This window comes from Alligator sinensis, unplaced genomic scaffold, assembly GCF_000455745.1.
Source record: "Alligator sinensis unplaced genomic scaffold, ASM45574v1 scaffold193_1, whole genome shotgun sequence".
Lineage (NCBI taxonomy): Eukaryota > Metazoa > Chordata > Crocodylia > Alligatoridae > Alligator > Alligator sinensis.
In genome coordinates, this window is record NW_005842199.1 from 1,492,365 (window position 1) to 1,503,213 (window position 10,849).

A 10,849-nucleotide genomic window follows, 5' to 3' on the forward strand; every position below is an offset into this window, starting at 1 on the left:
TGCATAAGAAACCATACCCTCAACCTGTATCCAGTACAAATATTATAGATATATATAAAAGTGGACAGCAAGCCACATTAATCCTGCTTTCCCACACTGTTACCTGACAACAATATCATCAGCTTCATGTCCAAGTAAAGTAAATGTTACATGAATTAATATCAGCAGTGCAACACATCCTGCAAAGGTATCAAGTTTGGGTTCTGATACGCCACAGAACTATGTGGCTAATGACTCTCTTCCATGAAAGGTATAGAACTTGCCAATAGGCTTTCAAATAAGGGATTCATAATAAATGCAACAATGGAGAACTGGATATATTAATAGGCATATCGAAGAGCAACTCACAAAAACACTCTCATGGACGCAGACGAACAGACTTCCACCTTCAGCTTCCTCTGTGCAAAGATGAAGTTTATTTTCTACCTATAGGGACTTTTTCCCATCTTTAATTTTCCCTGAAACTGAGGAAGGGCATGTGTGCCCAAAAGCTTGCAGGAAAATATATTTTTTTGCGATTTCTTAGTTGGTCTGATAAAAGGTATCATCTCTGAACCAAAAGGTCTAGAGCTTTGCATAGGTATATCATATGCACGTCTGACTATCTGTGTTACTATCTTGCTGGAATGCAAAGAGGGATACCCTAGGAAATAAAACAATGAAAGAGGACACCTTGGGCTAGCTGATTTACGTGAAATAAGATAACAGTGGCTATGACGTCAGTGAGAAAGATAATATTTACCTAACTGTATTCTATAAATGAAGCTTGCTGTTCCCAAAAATTATTTCTGGGGTCAAAGAGGAGCCAAATTCTCTAGGTTGTCAGTGAAAGCTGACAGGCAGGCACACACACAGAGACAAAACTGCTGTGAGCAGGATGGGCTGCAATGACGGAGTTAACTGGGCAGAGAGGAATTTTTACAGCAGCTGTCAAGATTCAGACACACCCAGGTATACAGACCACTTACTGTTTCACCCTTAAGATGCTTTGTGCCTTTGAGGAAAGAATAAACATTTTGTTTTGAAGTCACTATTACTGTGTCACCACAAACTCATGCTGTGACAAACTCCTAAAGGGAAACTCTTACTGGTGCCAAAATGAGTTGGGCCTGTGTCATTTCCACTGTTGGGAACCAAGGAGGCGTGCAGCCACTGCAGCCTTATAGTAGGTAGGCCATGTGGTCTTAGCCAGAATGAGGTACAGGCAGCCAGGCTTATAATGCAAAGGTTGCAGCTAGAATAGGTTGGAAGTAGATAAGATCTTCTAGCTGGGATGGCATCTGAGTCCATCCTAACAGCTAGAATGAGAATAGGGGAAGAATAAGTTCCAGGTAGCCCTGGAACCAGAAGCCGGTAGGAAGCAAGTGATAACGTGTATGTAAGGCAGTGGTGCTCAATGTTTTAGCCCTGCCTGCAAGATGAGTGCGGTGTGGCTGGTCCAGGGGCCAGATCCTTAGCAGGGTCAGTGTCTGCAATCTGGCCCTGAGCTGCCCCAGCCCCATGTGTACAATCTAGCTTGCAGGCCCACTGGGGTCCCCAGGTGTCCTGAAATTTGGCAGCAGGGGAGCGACAATTAATGCCGCCACCACTCCCCTGCCACAAATTTTTAGATCAGATGATATGGCTCTGTGGGCTGGATCTGACCAGAGGCACCCACATTTTACACTGTTGAAGTTTCTGCTACCCCTTTTTATTCAAGTGGATAGCTAAATTCAGGGGTCTTGCAGGCAATTTCACTTAGGAGGAAAATTTGATGATGGAGCCAATTCTTTTACTGAATCTCATTCATACTGTCTTTTTAAAATAAAAGCACCATTCTCTTGACTATAGGATATATCAAACAATAGACTTTGCTTGCATCTCCAAATAATTTTCAGTCAATACTTCTGCCCCAAATTCTCTTGTTCAGATAATATTGGCTGCTTCCTTGCTGCCTTTACTCTCAGCTTCTCCGAACTTCCTGCTGGTTCTCTCCAAAACATTCACAACTACAAACAATAGCCAATAAGTTCTCTCTACCCACAAATGCCTTGCACGTGCCTGTTTTGGGCAGTGACCTATACCTGAAATGGTGTGTGGGAGGCTGCTATTGTTTCATTTATCTTGTTCCAAAAAGGAGTTCAATTTAGATAAACATAAAATGAAGTTTATAATCCAAAAATGTCCAACCTACCTCTAACTGATAGCCCTCTCAGTAGAGAGTGTTAGAGGAATTGACCATGGGAATGACAATACATGAAAAATTGAGATTTCTTGTCCAGTTGAAGGGGTTGATCAGCATGGGATGGGGACTGGCATCTAGAAATCTAAGAGAAGGAAAGAGAAACTGCAAATACACCTGTGGTAAAAGAGCAAAGAAATGTTACTATCCTATTAAAATGCTTCCCTGTCTACTACCATAACCTGAATTATGCATACCTGTGGCACTATAGTTAAATATTAGATAAAATGATAATGTAGTCTAAGCAGCTAGCTCCCATTTCAGTCTATTCTGATCAGTGAAACACTAGAGTTGAGATCCTCAGTGAAAAGGATATGCAGAAATGAGCCCCAGCAGCATATTAACAATAGCACAAAATGCCCCATCATAGTATGCTTACCATATATATTAAAAAAGAAAAATTGCCAGTACCCTGTAGCAACCCCCTTCGTATTATTCTTGATGCAAAGTGAATGAGTTCCTGTTGCATCTCTGCAGATGAAATGAGCAAGCCACTCTAGAGCAAGCTCATTCTCTCTCCTCAGGCCACACAGGCATTTCACTGAAATCTCATGATCAGCTATATCGAAGACTCCTGAAATATCTAATAAAAATCAGCATGGACACTTGACCTCTGCTATTGCCAAAATGATATAATTAAACAAAGATCTGAATGCAATTTAAAAAAATCCCAGGATGAACTTGGAAGCTCAGAATTGTGCTTATAAAGTTGAGCTCTGCGCATTATTTTGTCCCCTGTGGGACACCTGTGAGATTAAACCTTATTAGCAATTGAAGAAGTTATCTGAGATTTCCAATTCCCTTGGGTAAAATTTCTTCAGTCCTAACACTAACTAAGTGAGGAAGTTGTTGCAATTTAAAACTGTTTGTTTGCTATAGCCTAGAATGTTTAAATGTATTAAGGCAAAGAAAAATGAAGCACTGCAGGACATCAATGCACTGCATATGATAAGCTAGTCAATTCAAAAGAAAAAGCCAGCAGGTATTTAATATCAACTCCAAATGACTTAGCACAGTGGTGCTTGAACTTTTGGCCCTGTAGGCCAGATGGGGGCTGGTCTCAGTGGCATACCGACGGGGGGAGGACGGGGCCATGGCCCCAAGGCACAGGGCTGTGGGGAGGGTGCTGCCTGGCCATGAAACTAGCACCAGTGGCAGCAGTGCGGAGAAGCGCTTCCAGTTTCTGGATCTACCCCCACCCCCACCCCGGGGGCCCCTAGCAGCTGATTGCAGAGCCCCCCTACTCTGCCATTGGCCACTGGGGGAGCCCCCCCCACACCCAATCTGCTACAGGAGGGGAGGTGCAAATGTAAGTATTGACCCCCAGGCTCTGGAGACCCTCAATATGGCACTGGTCTGCAGACTGAATCAGACCCCCTGCACCAGGATCAGGCCCCATGCTGCCTCTGCCAAGCCTGCATGCCTGCTTTGGGCCCCACGCAGCCTCACCTGGCCCCCACTCTAGGCCCTAGGGCCCAGTGACATCATCACCCAGCCAAGCATGCCAGGCTCGGGCCCTTCATTGCCCTCTCCTGACTTTGCATGCTTCCATCAGTCCCTACACATCAGGATCACACCCTGCAAACTGGGATCAGTTCTGGGGCCCCACACTGCCCCTGCATGGTCCCACACACCTGGATTGTGCCCCCATGCCACCCCTGCACACCAGGATTGGCCCCTGGAGCCTCATGAATTGGGATCAGGCCCCACACTACCCTGTGTATCTAATCCAGCATGCAGGGCTATGCTATTCAGCCTACAAAGGTCCCTATGGGTCTGGAAATTTGGCAGCAGGGGTGTGGTGCCACTGTTTACCCACCTACAAATTTTTGGAGCCATGGGGAGCCCTGCGGGCCAGATGACATAGCACCAGAGGCAAGATCTGGTCTACAAGCTGGAGTTGAGCACCCCTGGTTTAGTACTATGATATAATCATTAGTATTGCTTTTGCTTTTGTCCTTTCAATGGACGCAAGAACATCTCTATACTCTGAGGCTAGGTACAGACATTCAAAAATCCCAAGGCGGAATCAATAAACTTGCGTGATTTTCTGTAAGCAGAGTAGTTTAGATTGGTCGTGAACAAAACACACTTTCGCCTTTTGTGAGGGGAAGGGGCAGTGGGGGGAGGGACAAATCTTATACTGGGTTCTGCCATTTGTAAACCAGTCTATGTGTGCCGATTTTCTGTTCTGTTACAGGTATAGACTGATGTCCAATCATTTATACCAGTAGGAGTAGGGACAGATATTACACAAACTGATTTAAGTGATCAGAAACTGGTTGAAACTTGTAACAGAACAGACATTCAGTTCACATAAACCAGTTTCACAATGGCCGAAACCAGTTTGAGAGACCTGGTTGAATGTAGTATCAGACTTGACTGATTTGGCTCAAACCAGTTTATGCAATGTCTGTCCTAGACCCGTTCCTAATTTAACTTAAACCAGAGTCCCCCAGCATCCCAGCAGGCTCTCTGGGCTGGGCGCTCTGCTCCATCCCAGCAGGGCTGGCCCTGCCCCTCTGCTCCCCAGCCAGAGCAGGGATAGGGACAGGGCAGGGGTGGGGGTCTGGCCATAGAGGGATTTAATTCCTGCCTCCCTACCCCGAGCCGGATCTGCTGGGCACTCCCTCCTCACTTCTGCAGCAATGGGCAACAATGGCCCCTGAGGCAGAGAGGGCAGGGAGGGGGGTTATTTTCCCCTATACCACCACTGCCCCAGGGGACTGCAACCAGGTCTGCCCACCACTGTGCTTCCTCCGTGCTTGTAGCAAGCAGCAGAATAAACCCCCTCCTGTCTCCTCTACTGGATGCCGGAGGGAATAACCCCCATCCCTGCCCTAGTCATAGTGCTTAGAGTCAGAAGGGACCTAAATAGATCATCAGGTCCAATTCCCTGTCCCATGCAGGAATGGGTACTGGGGTCATATCACCCCAGCCAAATATCTGTCCAGCCTCCTCTTGAAGACCCCCAAGGTAAGAGAGAGTACCACCTCACTTGGGAGCCCATTCCATAGCCTGGCAGCCCTAACTGTAAAAGCAATGTCTCCTGATATTAAGCCTGAACCTTCTCTCTAAAAATCCAAGGGGCCAAGCCTGCAATGGCAAGGGGGCAGGGCCCATGATAGGGGCAGCAGCCCCCATCATAGTGTTGGGGAGCGTGAGCCCCTTGCTGGTGAGTGGTCCCACTACAGGACAGGCCGAGCTGTGGTGGACTGTGTGCAGTAGCACTGGAGCCCGGAGCAGGTCAGAGCCCTCCAAGCCATGCCCCTGCCCCCCTCAGAGCCATGGTCCATAGCAGCTTTCCCCACCTCACAGCGTGGCTCCCCCCCATGCTGGGAAGGAGCTCATGTTCCAGGAAAACGTGACAGGAGATGCTGCCCCTGTCACTGTTGCTCCCCTGCTTGCTGCTCCAGTGGCTCCAGTGGCTGGGGGGGGCAGGGCCAGGGCCAGACACCACCAGCAGGCCCCCTTGGGTTATTCTCTCCTATGCCCCCACAGCAATGCAGCAGGGTCTGCCTGTGACAGCCACTGCCATTGCTCCTTCTGTGCTCAGGGCAAGCAGTGGAATAATCCCTCTCCAGCCCCCTTCCTTTTGGCATCCAGAGGAGGGAGCTTATTTTGCCACTTGCCCCAAGCACAGAGTGAGCAGTGGCAGGAGCTGTGGCAGGCAGAACCCACTACAGTGCCCCAAGGGGCAGAGGAGGAAATAACCACATTCCCTGCTCCCCCAAGGGGCCCTGCTGACAACATCTTGCCCCACCCCCACAGACCCACTGGAGTGGCAACAGGGGAATGACCGTAATGGGGGCAGCAGCCCCTGTCACAGTTTCCCAGAGCATAAGCCCCTTTCTAGCAGGGGGGCCACACTGTGGGGTGGGGAAAGCTGCTACAGACCACAGTGCTGGGTGGGGCTTGGAGGGCTCTGATCCCTCTGGACCCTGGTGCCACAGCTGAGCCCCCCCACCCAGAAGGGGCTCATGCTCCCTGACAGTATGACAGGGGCTGCTGTCCCCATCAAGGGCCCTGTCCCCTCACCACTGTAGCAGCCAGGCAGGGGCATGAACAGATGCCAGCCAGCAGGGCCCCTGGGGCGAGACAAGGACAGGGGGTTGTTCCCCCTCCCTCCGGTATTCAGCAGAGGGGACAGAAGGGGGCTTATTTCGCTGTTTGCCCCAAGTAGAGAGTGAGCGCAGTAGTAGCATTGGGCAGATCTGGCTGTGGTTCCCCAGGGCAGTAGGGGAAGATGGGAGAATAACCCCTCTCACTGCCCTCTCTGCCCCCACTGCAGCAGCAAGGTTGGAACGCCTGGCAGACCCAGCTCTATTATTAGTATCAGTAGAACAGAGCCCAGCCATAGCTCAAGACATCACACAGCCCCAAGAATCATCCAAAATGGTTTATTCTTACTGCTAGTTTATTCAGACAGTTTCTCAGTGATGAATTTTCACATGTCCCACTTCTGGGGTACAATGTGATGTTTACATTTTGGTGTGTATTGGCCAGTGTTCTCCTGTTCTAGGTCACACAGGAGGTTAGACCTGCTCATTAGGGCTGTACAAAGCTTCAATCCCTGATTTGATTCGGCAGAGATTCGGCCCATTTCGGTGGCTGAATCTCCAAATCCGAATCAAATCAGGAGACCCTTTAATCTCTCCGAATTGAATCGGAACCCTCCAAATCGATTTGGAGAGATTCAGAAAGATTCAATGATTCAGCCATAGACACAGCTTTAAATGTTTTTTCTACATACCTCAAGGTATGATTCGGCTTAATCCGAATTTGAAGATTTGATGCCGATTCAGAGAATCAGTGATTTGGCCATTGACACAGCTTTAAATGTTTTTTCTACACACCTCGAGGTACAGGCACCATTCATGAATGCTGTGATGCTTGGGTGGATGGAGCATCCCATAGGAGTGCAGGGGGCTCCCCAGCGTGCTTGGCAACAGACCTGGAAGTGGACCAGAAGCACTTCCAGTCCACTTCCAGGTCACACGGGGGGGGGGGCCCATACACCCTGGCTTGACAACTGGTGCCTCCTGGGTCTGGGGGGGCACCCAGGATCCCCCCCAAGTCTGATTGCCAAACCGAGGAGAAGGGGGTGACCCCCAGCACTCTCCCTGGTGGACTCAGAAGTGGACCAGAAGTACTTCCAGTCCATTTCCGGGTTTGCCACCAAGCATTGGGGGGGGGGGGGGGGGGGGGGGGGGCTCCGGGCGCCGGGGGGGGGGGGGGCCTGCTTTCCTTTGTGCCGCTCCTTCCACCCCAGCATCACAGCATTCACAAGTGGTGCCTGGTACCTCGAGGTGTGTAGAAAAAACATTTAAAGCTGTGTCAATGGCTGAATCACTGATTCTCTGAATCAGCATTGAATCTTCAAATTCAGATCCAGCCAAATCGAATTGGGGACAGTGATCCAAATCAATGAATCAAATCACTGTCCCTGATTAGGGCTGAATCCGAATCTGAATTGAATAGGGCCTGCTTTGCACACCCCTACTGCTCATGTGTCTCCTGATTGTGAAACTTTGGAAAAGAAGGCATGAAATTAATACAACTTATGGACACTTATGCTACAGTGCTTAAGTTAAGTTACCTAGGAACATATCACTAAATAAATAGCTGCACACGGATTATTTTCATTTCCCAGCTCATATGGATCTTTTTGTATAAATGTCCTCACTTTCAACTCTTTTTGCTTAAAACAGACAGACATTGCTTTAATGTGACATACATGTTTCTACTTTATTTTCTTCAATTTGCCTGTCACGAAAATATTTTTATTTTACTTCAGAAAACAAAAGCCAAAAATATGCATTATTCAATATGTATCAAAAAAAGATTTTCACAAAGGAAAATTAGTTGCACTTTGGCATTTCATTGGAGGCAATGATCATTTCAACTTGTTTTTAATATGTAAATTGCTACCTAAGGACTTGACCTGCAAGTTCTCATTATATAATGTAAAGTTTTAAATACTGAATTTTTGTTATTGCCCAATCAAGGCATATGAAAAGTGTTAAAGTTACGTTGGTACTGACTAATACATCAAACTTTTAAATGCTTTTCACCCTCACACTAACAGAGATAGAAGGCTAACACTGCTTCCCCAGTGTAGTGTGTTTTACAAACACTGTATCTGTCCTTCCTGGACAGGGAGGGGGGATTAATTTCTATTGCTGCTTTGAGTTAATTTATTAAACAAAAATATAGTTTATGTAATCCACAAGAATGCTATATTATTCTTCTTTTCTATTCCCAGAGTCATAAGAAACATATTTGATACTTGACTACATAAAAGTAACATTACAATCTATACAAAATTAACCAAATTTACAGTGAGAACCAAAATTCCTAATGTAGAAATTATTGTTCCAATGTCTTCTAACCTCTCCAGTTTAATATCAAGTTACATTACTCCATGTTTTAGTTAAAAGAAATCAGATTTGCATCTGATATTTTTTATTAAAATCTCATAAGGATTTGACTGCCAAGGAAATTTTAATAATTCAGCCCAATTTTAACATGTTTAATGGTAACTTCCACAACAATTATGTAATATTATTTACACCCTTTTTAGGGCTAAAAATACACAGAAATACACCTGACTGGTGTGGTCTTTTGCTTTTTAAAGACTTCAAAGAGCAGAAAAAGTCATTCAAAAGAATTTAAAATGCTTTATAAAAACAGTGCACAGTCATTTATCATAGCATGTGAAAAAACAGTTACACTTGATTCAGAACATTTCAAAACTTGCACAAACTTACCAAAACAAAATGCTTTCTCCCAAGATGAGTGGTTTATAGTAAAGTTTATCTGAGATACAAAAGACTTAGGTTCCTGGGTCCATTTTGAATAAGGTTTAGTTTTCAATTGCATCTGAAAATGTTCTGTGCAGTTCAGAAATACAGGTTTCCTTTCTCCAGAAGGCATATTTGTGATCTCTAGCCTGTTTCATGTAGAAATGTTTTATGCCCCTGCTCTGACTAGGCCAACGGCTACTTGTTGCAATGGTAACAGGAAAAGCCAGGATCTGCCTTCTCAGTGTACAAGCATGAATAATTAATGTGTTTTCACCTCCCATCATTAGCATTCCACTCATGCAACACAAATGAAGCAATTCATTTCATCTTTTGTCTTCAAGAAACCTCAATGGATTCATGAGGGTTATCTGCAAAGATAAAACCTGGGCCTGCTGATTTTTTTAGTCTGATTGGTGAGAATTTGTCTCTCTAAATGCAGGTTTTACTATCAGCATATAAATTCTGTCTGTGCTTCCCAACCACTCTCTGGCAGACACCGTTACATTCAACTACAGCAACAATATCTGACTGCAGCACATGAATGTTTCATTTTCTTGACTTTAATATTTAAGCTGGTGTTCTTTGTTTCTAAGTGCCTTCTTCAACAAAGTTAAGAGCTGGTCTATGAGCATGCACAAGCATTATACTTCCATAATAACCTGTTGGACTGTTGAATGACTAACCTGTATTACAAAACCCTCCAGTTCTATACAGAATGTTATGGAAAAATATTTCAAAAAGAAAAGATCAACTTTGTGAATTTACTGAAAAAACACACACATGAATCATCTAAAGAGCAATATCATTTTTTTGAAGTAGAAATTTGGAATTTATTTCCATTTGACATTTGATTTTTCATTCAGGTTTTTCAGAATGAGTAAAAGATAAAAATGATATGTTTATTGATCATTTGGGTACCCAGGGATCTACAATTATTTTTAGTTTACCAAATGCTTGAAATATATTCCTTATAACTGTATAACTACAGTTATCCAATGTAGTTCATAATATAATTAATACCAGTAAACGTAATTTTTTGGTAAACAGCACTGTCAAACAGAACTGATTTCATTCTTGGAGGTCATAAGTTTGGTTGAGAAAAGTAACTTCATAGGTTTAATATTTCCACAAATCATTCTGATACAAAAAGGGCTATACAATATCCAAAAAGTGCACACTAAATGAATCATAAACTGGTAAACTAATGGGGATATTTCTAGTGGGGTCTGAAGGGGTCTCTGCTAAGCCCAGCATTATTAAACATTTTCTTCTAGTATCCTGTGGTAAATAGTGAGTACTTTCATGAAAACAAAAACACTTGGTTCAAAAGGGCTTTTTAATCTAGCAAAGAAGTAGCCTAACAAAATCTAATGGATGCATTGCCACATGCAGGGGCGTACATTTGTCATGGCACAAATAGCAGTGGCACACATGCTCCAGGGCATGCCAAATTGTTCTGGGTGAGGTAGGGGAGGCTGGGGCCAGCACTTGTGCAGCAGCCTTACCTGGGTCTTGGGGGCAGAGATGCCGATCTGGCCGCATGGATGGCTCTGGATGGCCACGCTCTGTGTCGTGGTGCACACTGCTGCCACATGTGCCCCATCATGTTTTTTTTGACACTATGATCTCCCAGTGCCAAATTTTGGCACTGTGTTGCAACTTTTAGCCGTGCTGCTAATTTGCATGTATACCACATGCAGTTTGTGGCACCTCTAACAGCTCTGAGGGACCAAAAACTGCATGTGCATGCTTGTCTGGATGCACTCAGTAGTTGTAAGCTGAAGCCAGACAAATTCACATTAGAAATAAGGCACATCTTTTT

The 10,849-nt window shown here is 45.2% G+C and overlaps 1 protein-coding gene across 1 annotated transcript in view; it reads right to left on the reverse strand.

The window, feature by feature from the left end:
• Window positions 1-9,174, reverse strand: part of CUNH10orf90 (chromosome unknown C10orf90 homolog) — a 145,849-nt gene extending 136,675 nt beyond the window's left edge. The window contains exon 1 of the mRNA XM_025207564.1: window positions 8,992-9,174. Within this exon, the coding sequence (XP_025063349.1) occupies window positions 8,992-9,157 (166 nt within the window). The 5' untranslated portion in view covers window positions 9,158-9,174. The remainder of the gene's footprint in view (window positions 1-8,991) is intronic.
• Between the last annotated feature and the right edge of the window lie 1,675 nt (window positions 9,175-10,849).